At 35.6% G+C, this 15,111-nt stretch overlaps 4 protein-coding genes across 4 annotated transcripts; 1 reads left to right on the top strand and 3 right to left on the bottom strand.

The window, feature by feature from the left end:
* Positions 1 to 2,414: 2,414 nt before the first annotated feature.
* LOC111621190 lies at positions 2,415 to 3,531 on the bottom strand. Its single transcript, XM_023363272.1, has 2 exons — positions 3,512 to 3,531; positions 2,415 to 3,444 (listed from the first exon to the last, which is right to left on the bottom strand). Exons 1-2 carry the CDS (start codon positions 3,529 to 3,531, stop codon positions 2,415 to 2,417), a joined length of 1,050 nt encoding a protein of 349 aa, XP_023219040.1.
* Positions 3,532 to 6,431: 2,900 nt separating this feature from the next.
* LOC111621169 lies at positions 6,432 to 7,473 on the top strand. Its single transcript, XM_023363237.1, has one exon. The coding sequence runs from the start codon at positions 6,453 to 6,455 to the stop codon at positions 7,437 to 7,439; it is 987 nt and encodes a 328-aa protein (XP_023219005.1). The 5' UTR covers positions 6,432 to 6,452; the 3' UTR covers positions 7,440 to 7,473.
* Positions 7,474 to 10,142: 2,669 nt separating this feature from the next.
* On the bottom strand, positions 10,143 to 12,550 carry LOC111621168 (zinc finger BED domain-containing protein 4-like). Its single transcript, XM_023363236.1, has one exon. It carries the CDS (start codon positions 12,455 to 12,457, stop codon positions 10,574 to 10,576), a length of 1,884 nt encoding a protein of 627 aa, XP_023219004.1. The 5' UTR covers positions 12,458 to 12,550; the 3' UTR covers positions 10,143 to 10,573.
* LOC111621189 (piggyBac transposable element-derived protein 4-like) lies at positions 12,517 to 15,102 on the bottom strand. Its single transcript, XM_023363270.1, has 2 exons — positions 13,515 to 15,102; positions 12,517 to 13,353 (listed from the first exon to the last, which is right to left on the bottom strand). Exons 1-2 carry the CDS (start codon positions 14,157 to 14,159, stop codon positions 12,517 to 12,519), a joined length of 1,482 nt encoding a protein of 493 aa, XP_023219038.1. The 5' UTR covers positions 14,160 to 15,102.
* Positions 15,103 to 15,111: the final 9 nt, after the last annotated feature.

The raw sequence follows: 15,111 nt of genomic DNA, 5'->3' as shown, positions 1-15,111 counted from the left end.
TGAATTCTTCCATCTTTTCTGCAGAGTTGCATGCTATTTATTTAGCCTTAAAGCATGTAAATAGGAAAGGTCATCGTTGCTGTGTGATCTACACCGACTCTGTTAGTGCACTTCAGGCTTTGATCTCGTGCGAACCTAGTTCTCACTCTATAGTGATTAAAATTCATAATCTTATTTGCCATCTTTTTACGAGGAATCTCTCTATAAAATTTTGTTGGGTACCTGGGCATGTTGGCATAAGAGGGAACGAAGAAGCTGATGCAGCTGCAAAGGCAGCTAGTCCTTCACAGCATGAAATGTGTCTCGAAGGAAGTGACTTGAAGCTAGTAGTTAAAAAACGACTAGCGGAGAGATGGCAAAACATGTGGAATGCACAAATCCACAATAAACTACACGAGATCAAGCCAAATATAGAAAATTGGACACGTAACAAACATTATGACAGGAGATTTGAAGTAATTCTTACTCGTTTGAGAATTGGGCATACTCGGTTGACTCATTTATACCTTTTGAAGGGTGAAGCCCAGCCAGTATGTGAGTATTGCAACTGCACCCTAAGTGTAAAACACATGCTGTGCAATTGCTCTGCTTTCAAGACAAGGCATAGACAATATTTCGGAAATGCTTGTCTGACAGAAATCCTTGGCCAAAGGCCAAATGTCAATAATTTACTAGACTTTCTGAAAGTCACTAATATTTATAAACAAATTTGAATATTTATTTATTTACCTATTCATTTATCTATACTTTTATATACCTTGTTTTTATTTATTGTTACTGTTGTATATGTTTGTTATTGTTATTTGTTATTAATTTTTAATATATGTATATATGACCTTTTTAATTTTACCATTTGGCATGGCGCATCATAGCTTATATGGCTTTTGTGCCAAAAAACCTTAACAAACAACAACAACAAATAAAGTGACAACAAATCCTTAATGCAATCAAGTCTTCCAATGTATAATAGCTGGAATTCCAGTGTGTCAGCGAGTCTTGCAAAACTTTTAAAACTCTTTGAGTCAAATTTGTATTTTTTCTAATTCTTGCTTTGCCATTGTAGAATGGTTGAAACTTCCTGCAATTTTTCTGCATTTTGTAAGTAACATGGATATTGCATCAACATTTTTAATAGCTTCTTTGACCACCAGATGCAGCTGATGTACTGTACAGTTGCTATTATTTATGTCAGATAAAGTGCAGGCACTATTCATGTTGGATCCCCATCTTTTACCATGCAGTGCACATTCTGTTTTGGGATTTGCCACTCTTCAAGCATAAATTAAAATATTGCCAAAATGTAATCCCCCATGTGGTGTTCGTCAAGAATCTCCACTTTCAAAATATATTTTCTTATAAAATTTTTTGTAATGCCATGACATGTTAAGGATAATAATGAAACTCCTGACAAAGAATTTGACCAGATATCTGATGTAAAGGAAACTTTCTCAAAATCCTTCAACATGTTCTTTATATTCGATAACACTTTATCGTAAAGTTTGCTGCAAACAGGTTCCATAAAATATTTCCTGCCTTTTAGAACAACATGATCCATCAATTGTTGGAACTTCCAATCCTTCTATGTGTTGAAAAGGTAAATCAGATAAAGCTATCATTTCTGCAACTAAATAGTCAATTTTTATTGATTTGGGGTTTGTATTATCCCACATTTTGATTTTTTTATGAGGGCTGTTCGGAAAGTTCGCGGCCTCAAATAGAACAACAAACAAAATAATGTTAAAACTTTTTTATTTTTCAATGTAGTCTCCTTTGTTAGCAATGCACTTATTCCAGCGATGTTCTAGCTTTTTTATGCCATCACACTAGGTCAATTTGTCAAGGTATGCAAAATACTCATTCGCTTCAGAGATGATTTCGTCATTTGAGTGGAATCTCTTTCCAGCCAAGAATTTCTTTTGGAAAAAGGTGGAAGTCACTGGGGGACATCCTGGAGTTTAGTGGGCCTCACTCTTTGGTATAGCCCAGAAGTAGGAAGTGGAAAGAAGGTGTAAAGTTTGTGAAGGGTTTAGGTGAAGGTGAAGTGAAAAGAGGGATAGGAAAGGTAAAAGGAAAGTTGTGTTCCATGGGCTCCCATGGCGTCCACATTGCATTTATTAAAAATAAATTGACAATGTACAAAATAGCAAATATATACAATGATAACAACAACGTTAGTTACAAATAAATGTATAAACAATGAAGACAATGATGCCGTGCACAAAGAAGCACACCCACAACTTGTGGGTTGTATGTTACCTGTACAAATGAAAAACCCGTACATAGTCCACAAAACAAATGTCCTGTTTGGCAGCTTGTGGATCGGAAAGTCCTATATTAACATAGAAACCGTTGGCACCTTTGTGAGTATGATGTGATACTTCTGTCCATGCACTTAGTGTCCTAGAAGGAGAAGATCAGTTAAGTATGTTGATGCTTTTAGCAAAGTCATTGAATGCTTTATATAATTTCTTATTATTAATAAAGCTTTTAAGTTGGCATGGCCAAAGTTCGTTTTCTTCGTTAACCCTGTCTATTAATGTTTTCCTTTGATTCCTGAAGTTTGGACAAAGATAAATGATGTGTTCTGGTGTGTCTGCTTCCTGTAAGAGACATTGACATATACCGTCTGTCTTCTTCAGAAACCTTTTTAGGTAATTTCTGAAGTTGCCATGTCCTGTCAACAGTTGTGTAGTGTTGAAGTTAGGCAAGAAAAATCTGTTTTTATTTCGGTGTTGTACATCTGGAATGTAGTCATGTGTTATTCTTCCTGTGGTACCCTCATCCCACCTTTTCTGCCATCTATACCAGATGTGTTCCCTAATTTTCTTTTTTAACCAGGTGACAGGAGTGTAGTTATAATAGCAGATGTTTGTTCCTTTGGTGGCAGTGCGGGCCAGAAGGTCCGCCCTTTCGTTTCCTTGTATGTTTGCATGTCCTTTTATCCAATTTAGATTAATAGTTATTTTCCGTTTAAGTTGTTTAAGAATGTTGATGCTTTCCCTTACCACAACCAGTTTGATGTTCAACTTTTTAATCTGAAGTAGTGCCACTCTGCTGTCACTGAGAATCGTGACCCTGGTGATGTTATATTTCTGTCTGTTTTCATTAATCCATTTAAGAGCCCTAAATATTGCAAATGATTCCGCTTGATTTGCTGTGCAATGGTTCTCTAGTTTGAATCTGGCTTGATAGATGTTTTTGTCGTTATTTTTCACTACAATTGAACTGCCCACTCCTGTTTCTGACTTTGACCCGTCCGTAAAAATGCAATACCCGTTTGGTATTGTGCTGTCATTCATATTGAAGAGTTCATCTATCGAAAAACTTGGGTGAAATGCATGTTCCTGTGGTTCATTATCCAGTTTAAAATTGTGAATGTAATCAGCTATGGTCTTTGCTTCTTTTCTGACTCCTATTTTCTCCGTATCTCTATAAAATGTTTCACTGTTGATGTTACCCGATGATAGTTTTAATCGTAGAAAATGTCATACCCAAACAGTAGACAACTTACCTTACCCAGAGGCCCGTCATATGGTCACTTCAAGTGCACCACTAAAACAAAAGACATTTGCTGCTGCTTTGAAATCCACAAAAACATGTGGAGTTCAAACCGACATTTCCGTTTCCCCAAAGGAATCCCTCATTCGGCATGAAAAATGTTTACTGATTCCATCAACAGAAACACCAGAAAAGGAGAGTATGAAACCAAAAACACCCCTACCTAAAACAGGGGTTATAACAAGAAACCTGGGTTTAAAAAAGGCTAGTAAGAACCCAATAAACAAGCAGAGAGTGAAAGTGGCTCTCTCTAAATGTAAAAAATCAGAAGCCCACTCTATGAGTGAGTTTTCTGATATCTCTGATGAAGAGACTAACCAGGAGGTGACAAAACCCACATCACCTCCAAAAGAAAAAAACCCCTGTTAGATTAAAGAGAGATACTCTCACTAAGAATGTTGCCTCAAACACAAAATGTGTTAAAAAATAACCCAATGGAACTGTCGTGGTTTTCGCAACAACTTCTCTGACATTAAACACTTGACATCATCTACCCAATCTCTCTGCGTGGCACTCCAGGAAACCCATCTAAAACCTGGAGAAAATATTTCTTTAAAAAGATTCGCTCTCTACCGCAAGGATGATCATAGCCACAACCGTGCCAGTGGAGGTGTGGCTATTTTGGTTTCCAATCACATCCCATTGTTGCTGGTACAAATAACCACTGATTTGCAAGCTGTGGCAGCCAGAATATCAATTGCAGTAACTGTCACAGTTTGCTCTATATACTTGCCACCAGATGTCAGAGTCAATGAGAATGAATTGGATTCATTAGTTGAACAGCTGCCAACTCCATTCCTTTTACTGTGTGATTTCAATGGCCACAATCTTATGTGGGGCAGTTTCGACATCAATCGTCGAGGCAGAGTCATTGAGAGATTTATCGGCAATCAGGAAATATATTTATTTAATACTGGAGAAGTGACATACTTCCATGCCCCAACAAGGACATTCACTGCAATTGATCTTTCATTAGCAAGTCCAAACCTGTTTTCAGCATTTTCATGGGAAGTTGGATGTAATCGACTCTCTAGTGACCACTTCCCAATATTTCTAAAATACCAAGGCAGAGAGAGCTGTGAAACAGCCCGTCCACCACGCTGGAAACTTGAAACAGCAGATTCGTCCACATTCTCCTCTTTGCCTAACATCACTGAGGAAATGGTCAATACTGCAGACATCAATGATGCAGTTGAGGTTGTCACTTCTAGTATCATTCAGGCAGCGGAAAAAACAATGGGGAAAACATCAACTAGATATCCAAAACATCCTAAACCATGGTGGAATCAGAATTGCGAGGCAGCATTTAAAGCACAAAAGAAAGCATGGGGGATTTTTAGAAGATACCCCAGTGCTGAAAATTTGATAACTTTTAAAAAAGCAAAGGCAAATGCCAGAAAAATCAGAAGGCAAAGCCAAAGGGATTCTTGGAGGAAGTATGTCTCTAACATAACTTCCTCCACTAGGTCAAAAGCAGTCTGGGATAAAATCCATAAAATTAATGGAAAATATGCTTCCTACTCTCTGTTTATGCTAGAAAATAATGGCACAATAATCAGCGACATATCGGATATTGCTGATACGTTGGGTGAAACATTTTCTGCTTTATCCAGCAGTATTACGTATTCAAGGAATTTTCAGGTTTATAAAGCCCAAAGAGAAAAAACAGTGTTTAAACTTTCATTCCTCATGTAATGAGGATTATGATGTGCCATTTACTAGAATTGAATTACATACAGCGATCTTTCGCTCAGGGAATAGTGTTGTAGGCCCGGATAAAATCCACTATAGTATGATTAATAATCTTTCAAACAATTCCCTTTCTAATCTCCTGCATCTGTTTAACAGAATATGGACATAACATACTTTTCCTGACTCTTGGAGACTATCTATCATTATTCCCATTCCCAAACCAGGTAAAGACCACAAGAATCCCTCTAATTACAGACCAATCTCTCTGACAAGTTGCCTGTGTAAACTGTTCGAGAGAATGGTAAACAGACGCCTGATTTTTCTCCTAGAGGAAAAGAACTACTTTTTACCACACCAGAGTGGATTTCATAGGAACAGAAGTACCACAGACAATTTAGAAACCTTGAAACAGCTATATGAGAAGCGTTTGTTCGACGACAGCAATTAATGTCTGTATTTTTTGATATAGAGAAGGCCTACGATTGCTGCTGGCGATACGGAATACTTCGTAATCTGTATCAATTCGGATTACGACGTAACTTGCCAATTTTTATAAAAAACTTCCTGCAGAATCGAAGATTCCATGTCAGGATGGGCAACACTTTATCTAGGGCTTTCACACAAGAAGGTGTTCTTCAAGGTTGTATTTTGAGTGTGACTCTGTTCCTAATCAAAATCAACAGCATAGTTAACTGTCTTCCTTCCAGTGTGAAACACACTCTGTATGTGGATGACTTTCAGATCTCCTGTCAGTCTAGTAATATGAGTTTCATTGAGAGACAACTGCAAACCTCCCTAAATCGCATATACGATTGGTCCAAGACCAATGGCTTTACATTTAATGCAACAAAGACCTCGTGCATCCACTTTCGGTGAAGGCGTGGCCTTTACGTGGATCCTGAAATGTATTTAAATGGGGATAGAATTCCAATGGTGAATGTGGCTAAGTTTTTGGATGTTTGTTTTGACCAAAAACTGACATTTTTGCCACACTTGTGCAACCTGAAGAGTAGATGCTTAAAATCTTTGAACCTTCTAAAGGTATTATGCTGCTCATCCTGGGGAGCAGACAAATGTTCCATGCTCAGGATTTATAGGGCCCTTGTCCTTTCGATGTTGGACTATGGTTGCATTGTTTATGGCTCTGCACAAGAATCTACTTTTCGGATGCTGGATCCAATCCATCATCAAGCTCTACGTTTATGCACTGGTGCCTTTTGCACCTCCCCTGTACAAATCTGTATGTGGATGCTTATGAGCCTTCACTGTCTCTTAGGAGAGAACAGTTGTCTCTTTTTTATTATATAAAAGAGAAATCTCATACTAAACATTCCATTGATTGTACAGTATCAGATACTCAGCTGACAAGGCTATTTGAAGCTCGTCCAAGTAGTGTCCCTACATTCAACATAAGAATGGAAAATGTAAGAAGCACCATTGACCTGAACACAAGCAACAATTTACAGGCCGAGGTGTATAGTATACCACCTTGGTCAACTACTGTGATAAATGTTGACTTTTGCTTAAAGCAGTTTTCCAAGGAATCCACTCTAGACTACATTTACAGACAGCACTTTGCAGAAATCCAACACAATGACAGGAATTTGATTCCTATTTACACTGACGGTTCTAAGTCGGATGATTACGTTGGTTCAGCGTTTGTCTGGCAGGATGAAATTGTGGCAGAGCAAATCACATCAAATTCATCTATTTTTACTGCAGAGCTGTACGCTATTCACTTAGCATTAAAGTATGTAATTAGAAAAGGTTATCGTCGCTGCGTTAATTACAGTGATTCACTTAGTGCACTTCAGGCTTTGATCTCATGTGAACCTAGTTATCACTCTATAGTGATTAAAATTCGTAAATTGTTTTGCCATTTTACTGCGAATGATTTATTTGTAAAATTTTGTTGGGTCCGAGGCCATGTAGGTATAAAAGGAAATGAAGATGCTGATGCAGCCGCAAAGTCAGCTAGTCCTCCACAGCATACAATGCATACTGAAGGAGGGGATTTGAAACTAGTCATTAAAAAACGACTAGCAGAGAGATGGCAAGTTATGTGGAATGCACAAATCTACAATAAACTACATGAGATCGAACCGATGATAGTAAATTGGACACATAATAGGCAGTATGATAGGAGATCTGAGGTAGTCCTTACTCGTTTGAGAATTGGACACACTTGAATGACTCATTAATACCTCATGATGGGTGATGATCAACTGGTATGTCTGTATTGCAATTGTACTGTGTTAAACACATACTTTGCAATTGATCTTGATCTTGCAGACAGCATTTTGGAAATGCAAGTTTGAGTGAGATTTTGGGGCAGAGGCCAAATCTTGATAAGATACTGAACTTTTTGAAAGTTGTAAATATTTATAATCAATTATTCATATACATATACTTATTTATTTATTATATATTTATACTTGTTTTGTTGTTTTGTTTATTTGTACTTATTCATGTTTCTGTGTTGTATCTATATTTTGTTACATATTTTGTTTATTTATTTATTTATTTTTTACCTTTTGCCATGGCACAGCATGGCCTGAATGGCCCTTGTGCCAGAAAACTCGTACCAACCAACCAACCGTCATGGCGCAGTATAGCCTGTATGGCTCGTGCCAATAAAAACCAACCAACCAACCTTGACAATTCCCAGGATGACTAAGATTTTTAGTAGATAAGGAAAAACAAAAGGATGTTTCAACTTTTGTTGAAGGAAGTGACTTTTTTCAGTTTCCTTTGTTTTAGAAAATATAATTTTCCCACCAAAATTAGAGAATATTTTTTTAAAAAATTTAACTTTTTAATTANGAGGACAGTTTTTCCAACCAACCAGCCTATCTCATCGTGCATGCTATGGGAGAAACAACTCTTTCTAAATGTTCCCCCTTTTTGATTCAGAAACTTTTTGAATCTACCATTGGGCATCTTAAAAAAATCTAAAAGTTGAGATCAGGAGACCTGCTCGTTGAGGCAGCCTCCCCTCAACAGTCTGAAAATCTTATGAAGACAAAATCTCTAGGAGACATACAAGTCACCATCACACCACACACAAGTTTGAACTCATCACGTTGTGTGATATCTGAAATCGATTTGCTGTCTGAGGACGAATCCGATATTCAGATTGGCCTCTGAGACCAAGGTGTCACTGCTGTCCGACGAATTTCAATAAGTCGAGATGGCAAGTTCATACCAACTAAACACCTTATCCTCATTTTTGGAAAACCATCATTGCCATATTTTGTTACAGCAGGCTATTTGCGCTGTTCAGTTCGCCCATATATTCCAAACCCGCTGCGTTGCTTTAAATGCCAGCGGTTTGGACACTCACAACATCCTGCCGAGNTTTTTTCAGTTTCCTTTGTTTTAGAAAATATAATTTTCCCACCAAAATTAGAGAATATTTTTTTAAAAAATTTAACTTTTTAATTAAATTGTTAATTAATCACAGGGGCAATTCGCATCTCACATAAACATTCACCAGGAGAAATAGACTCATTATTACTGTATTTTTGTACTCAATCAGCTGTTAGCATTAATAACTTATCAAACTGTGACAGAGCCATTCTTCAATAATTTGTAAAAAAGTGAGGAATGGTTATTCCTCATGTCTTTAATCTATATATAAGAAGATTTTTGTTTTTGTTTCTTAAACTATAGACACACATGAAGTTATACAAATTCTTAATTAATCTGCATCAATGTCCTAATTTAATCAAATTGTTATTTCAAACACCATAACCGTGTATTTCTATTAATAGGACTTATTATACTGGTGTATAGAATTATACCAACACAGTCACACAGATTAAAATTGGTTTATTTATGATTACCTGATTACTCTTTATACAAATTCTGTTTTTTTTTTTACCAAATTATGATAATGTCCTTTAGCCTTTTGCTGTTTCCAGAAGGGATGGACACCGTATCTTTGTTTTCTTTTTATTACTTTATGAAGTAATCCTAATAGTAACAGCTTTTTTTTTTGCAAGTAATAAGCATCAATGTTGAACCATTTTGTTTTATTTGTCAGGTTTCTATTTGACAAGTTCGACAGGAACACATGACTCCTCAACTCCATGCCACTTTCTCTCGTTTGCTCACATCTGTGTGGTTGTATAAACAAGCGAGAAACGTCATTACCTCTTCTCGCCACATATTCTCGCTCTCTTGCATCTGCATAGTTGCACCTTAACAGTAGCAACAGCAATGGCAAACACGTTTGTATGAGCTTGATAATTTAATAAAGCACTTACAGTAGTTAATAATACAAAGGAATGCATCTACTTGTGGCATAGAAGATTAGGACATTGTGACATGAACTCCATAATTTGAATACAGAATAAGCAATTGGCTACAGCAATAAGTATTGAGAAATGTCACATATTTAAAATATTGTGAATATTGCATCAAGGCCAAAATGACTAAAGAGCTTTGCAAAAAAATTGGAAACTGAAACTATTAATGTTTTGCTGTGTTTCTTATAAATAAAGACAATTTCAGTTTCAATCTAACAACATTTGTTTTAATAAATTACAAGTAAAAGAATACACGGAGACTTGGCTCTTCTTAACGTACACTTCTAGTCTTTTAACTCTGGCACCAACTGAACACATCGCTCCCTCACGTTCTCTCTGGTTTTTACTTACTAAATTAAATACTCCCAACATTCTCCCTTAAGCTAAAAACCAAAGAAAATGTGAATCTCTGAGCAACAATCCTTTCTAACCCACTCCCAACCTGCTTTTGATCTGCTCAAAGCTTTTTCTAGGCAGAGCTTTGGTTAGGATATCTGCCAGCTGAATATTGCTTTGACAATATCTGATCTCAAATTCTCCTTCATGGAATGTTTACCAAACAAAGTAGTATCTAGTGTCCAAATGCTTTGTCCTTCTTGAGAATTCTGGATTTTTATCTAGACATATGGCACATATATAATATATAGTGATGTGCCAGATATCTGAGGGCAAAAAAGATCTATATCCTTATCCGTTACTTTTTAGCAGATCTTTAATGGATCTTTTATCTTAATGAATTTCATTACTTATATGAAATTTTAAATATAGGTAGCAATAAAATACTAACAACTTCAATTTAAATCACTTTTTATTTTTTAAAATCACATATTTGGCACATTCATTTTGTAAAAATATTTAAACATTAATTATAGCAAGTTACCAGTATAAGGTATTAATTTAACTATCTTTATAGTGAGATCAAACCTCTAATGCTAATTGAAATAATCATCACGGTTATATTATAATAATTATGAAATAATTTTAATTATCACATTTTTAGAAACTTCAAAAAATTAAATGTCATAATCAAAATTAATTAATTGTAAATTGTACTTCAAAAAGAGTAACTTGGCAGCTTTATCCCCCAAAAGTCTATTACGATGAGGATCGTAAATAATTCCTGCTGCACTGAAAAACTGCTCACTTGGAACGCTTGTTGCAGGTGATGATAAATATGTGCGAGCCATGTGACTAAGACCTCCAAATTTTTTACTATTAATCTCCCAATACTTTAATGGATCTTGGTCTCTTGATAATCTTTTTTCTTTGGCATATTCTGTGAGCAAATTAGCATTAGTGTATGATATTTGGTTTTCAGATTCCTCATCTTCATCGTCACTATCTAACATATTAGCCATAGAGTCTTCTAAATTGTTGCAATATTCTTTTCTTACAGCATTTGATTTTTCTGTGCTAGTTGTAGTTGTTGTGATATTTACTTCTGTTTCTAAAGCTGTAAGTAGTTTCTGTTTTATATCTTTGATAAGAAAATCACTGAAAAATTTACCTTTGTAACGTGGATCTAAAAATGTTGCTATTTGGAACAATATATTTTTGTCGATTTCAGAAAAACGATAATCTAATTCATTCTTCAAAGAAGACAAAAAATCAAGAACGGCAGGTGTGCTGATGTTGAGAGTTTCCCCACTATTAGCAGAAATTTGAATCTCGTCATACAATTTATTTAATGCTCGTACTAGAGGAATAACGTCGGATATACATATGTTTTGTGCGCTCAATTTTTTTGTGGTATCCTCCAGAGGCTTCAGTACTCTCACTAATTCTTGAATTAAAATCCACTCTTCGGCATCAAACTGTTCTATTTTATTATTAGTAGAATAAAGCGACAACGAATCCTTAATGCAATCAAGTCTTTCCAACATATAATAGCTGGAATTCCAGCGTGTCGGCGAGTCTTGCAAAACTTTTAAAACTCTTTGATTGAGTCGAACTTGTATTTTTTCTAATTCTTGCTTTGCCATTGTAGAATGGTTGAAATGTCCTGCAATTTTTCTGCATTTTGTAAGTAACATGGATATTGCATCAACATTTTTAATAGCTTCTTTGACCACCAGATGCAGCTGATGTGCTGTACAGTCAATATTATTTATGTCAGATAAAGTGCAGGCACGCTTCATGTTGGATCCCCCATCTCTTACTATGCAGTGCACATTCTGTTTTGGGATTCCCCACTCTTCGAGCATACATTGAAATATTGCCGAAATGTAATCTCCCGTGTGGCGTTCGTCAAGAATCTCCGCTTTCAAAACGATATTTTTTCTTATAAAATCTTTTGTAATACCATGACATGTTAAGGATAATAATGAAACTCCTGACGAAGAATCTGACCAGATATCTGATGTAAAGGAAACTTTCTCAAAATCCTTCAACATGATCTTTATTTTCGATGACACTTTATCGTAAAGTTCGCTGCAAACAAGTTCCGTAAAATATTTCCTGCCTTTTAGAACATAATTTGGAACAACATGATTCAACAATCGTCGGAACCCCAATCCTTCTATGTGTTGAAAAGGTAAATCAGATAAAGCTATCATTTCTGCAATTAAATAGTCAATTTTTATTGATTTGGGGTTTGTATTATCCCACATTTTGAGTTTTTCTATGTATTCGTTAAAAAATGTTTGTCTAAATTCTCTTTTTACCGTTTGTAAAGATGTTCCCTGTTGAACGTTTTCGTCGGCACTCTTCTTAGCGGAGTCTTCTTTTAAGAATAAAGCATATTCTTGTGGATGTTTCCTCTGGAGGTGATTTTTTAACGATGTTGTACCTTTACCCTTACGGGAATACTTTCCTTCACAAATTTTACATTTAGCACATTCGTCATTTACTATCGTAAAATATTTCCATATTATACTACTAAACTTTTTTGTCGACATTGTTTTTAATTTAATTCAACACTCTCCAAAAACACAAACGTAACCTACGCTATCCCGTGTCACACTAGCCACAAACCAGTGTTTCCCAACGTGGGGCGTGGNGTTCTCAGCCGACTTTGGTGTGTTACCCTCGTTTCGGTGTGATATGTTTCTATTAGTCTATCAATAAGAGTCAGTCGAAATTGTAAATTTGTTTTTTGGCCACCATTTTTCTTGTACATCACAAAAGAATCATATATACAAAAATCTACTAAATGAAAAAATATTTTTCTATAGTAATTCTTCCCACCTTTTCTCGCCACTGCATAGTCATGGAGATGTTGATCTAACAGGTCAACACCCCCCATTGTGTCGTTGTAGTCGACAATGACCTGTGGCTTTACAACAGACTTACCGGCATGTGTTCGTGTGGTTACCATGGCAGGATTGTGGACTGTAGACAGTAAAGCTACACTTCGCTTGTCCTGCCATTTCATAACCATTAGCTTACCTCTCTGGAAAGCAATTGTTTCTCCCTTTTTCAATTTTTGCCTATGGATTACTGGCGGAATCTCTCGTCTTATTGTGCGTACGGTTCCATAAAAATCCGTTTTGCACGTGACAAGATAATCCGCCAACTGTGGGGAAGAGTAAAATCTATCTGTTGTTAGACAATAGCCCTTATCTAACAACGAATCAATTAACGTTAGCACAATCAGTGAACTGACTGGCATATTTTTATACTTATCATCCAATGTAGTTGACTTGCCGGTATAAATTAGAAATTTATATAAATATCCTGATGAGGATTCACATAAATTATAAAATTTCACACCGAAACGAGACCGTTTCTGAGGAATGAATTGTTTCCACGAAAGACGACCCTTGTATAGCAACAAACTCTCATCGATGGATATGTCTCTTTCCGGTATATAAAATCGCGAAAATTTTGAATTTAGNCTGATGAGGATTCACATAAATTATAAAATTTCACACCGAAACGAGACCGTTTCTGAGGAATGAATTGTTTCCACGAAAGACGACCCTTGTATAGCAACAAACTCTCATCGATGGATATGTCTCTTTCCGGTATATAAAATCGCGAAAATTTTGAATTTAGGTCTACAATTATCGGCCAAATTTTGTGCAGTTTAGGATTGGGGTGTGTGTCTGGGTTATAACTGTCATTACTTATGAAATGTAAATTTTTTTTTATATTTCTAAATCTATTTCTCGAAATTACTCTGCCAAAAAATGGGGTGTGTAATTTGGCGTCTTTTGTCCAATACATCCTCTCCTCGGGTTTTTTTATAATACCTTGTAATATACATATACTAATGAACACAAAAAATTCTTCTCCAGTAAGTGGTGTCCAGTTACTGCGTGATGTTTGTGGCCGTTGAGAATGGAATCTATTTGTTTCATCCACAATATTATTGATCATATTTATATCAAAAAACAATTGGAAATATTCCAAAGGGTCAAACGTATTCCCAACGTTTACTGTCATTCCGGGATTTCCCACAAAAGGAAAACGCGGAGGAGCCGAAGGTAGATTGTTCATATCTATTGGACACCAGCTTTTTGTACTTGATGTGGATGCCACATCTATTTCCTGATCGCTTACATCCGATCCCGTCAGCCCACTAACTGCACTAGACCAACTTCCCTCAGACTCACTTGATGATCCTGGGATATATTCGTTATCCGAATCAGAAGACATTCTGCCAACAAAATAAATTATCTAAAATCCGTTCTTTTATATTATGCACGAGAAAACTATTTTCCTAAAGTATTATAATGATAAGTAACTTACTTGATAAGTAGCAACAACACGAGTGAAAAAAGCACACAAAAATATTTCAAAATTTTCAACACAAAATAAGCAGACCGAACAACTCAAGAGCAGAACTATGAGTGAGAAAAATTACAGAATTGTTCAAAGAAGAACAAAGGGTCAGAAATTCTAAGAACCATCATCTGACATCTTTTATTGCAGTCATAAATGGTAACAATTGAGAACTCCATTTTCGGAAACCTTTGTACATACAGGACAATAAACATTTCCAATCAACTATTTTATTGCTGGTTCCCCATCTGAGAATTACTAATTACTTGCAGATGTTCAAAGGTTCTATATAAATGCTTTGATACGTAAATAAATGTAAAAAAAATATAACTAAAATATATTTTTCTACTAAAATATTTATTGCATAATATACATGAAAATGTTTCGATAAACTGTCACAAATATATATAATAAGTTGAAATGTTATCGGAAACCTTTCTATTTACAGGACAATAGACTAAAGAGTTTCCAATTACCAAGCCCAATAAATTGGTAACTAGAATCTCTTTAGAAATGTCGGACAACACACTTTATTGCAGTCGTCCTGTCGAACTGCTTTATAATTGCACAGAGACGTTCAAAAATTCTATACAAATGTTTTTTTTATGTAAATAATTATATGGAAATATGAATAACATATCTTCTCTCTAACATCTTTATTTTATTATATGAATAAAAAGTTTTACGAAAAACTATCACAAATATATATAATATTTAGAAATGATATCAGAAACGTTTTGTAGTTACAGAAAAAGTAAGACTTTTCAATTGCTTGTACACGTTTGTAGCTGACAAACTATCTCCAAGAATGCGTGGCTTCTTCGAT

This window comes from Centruroides sculpturatus, unplaced genomic scaffold (assembly GCF_000671375.1).
Source record: "Centruroides sculpturatus isolate CEXI.00-Female unplaced genomic scaffold, Cexi_2.0 scaffold132, whole genome shotgun sequence".
NCBI classification, from domain to species: Eukaryota; Metazoa; Arthropoda; class Arachnida; order Scorpiones; family Buthidae; genus Centruroides; species Centruroides sculpturatus.
This window is presented reverse-complemented; position numbering and strand designations above follow the sequence as displayed.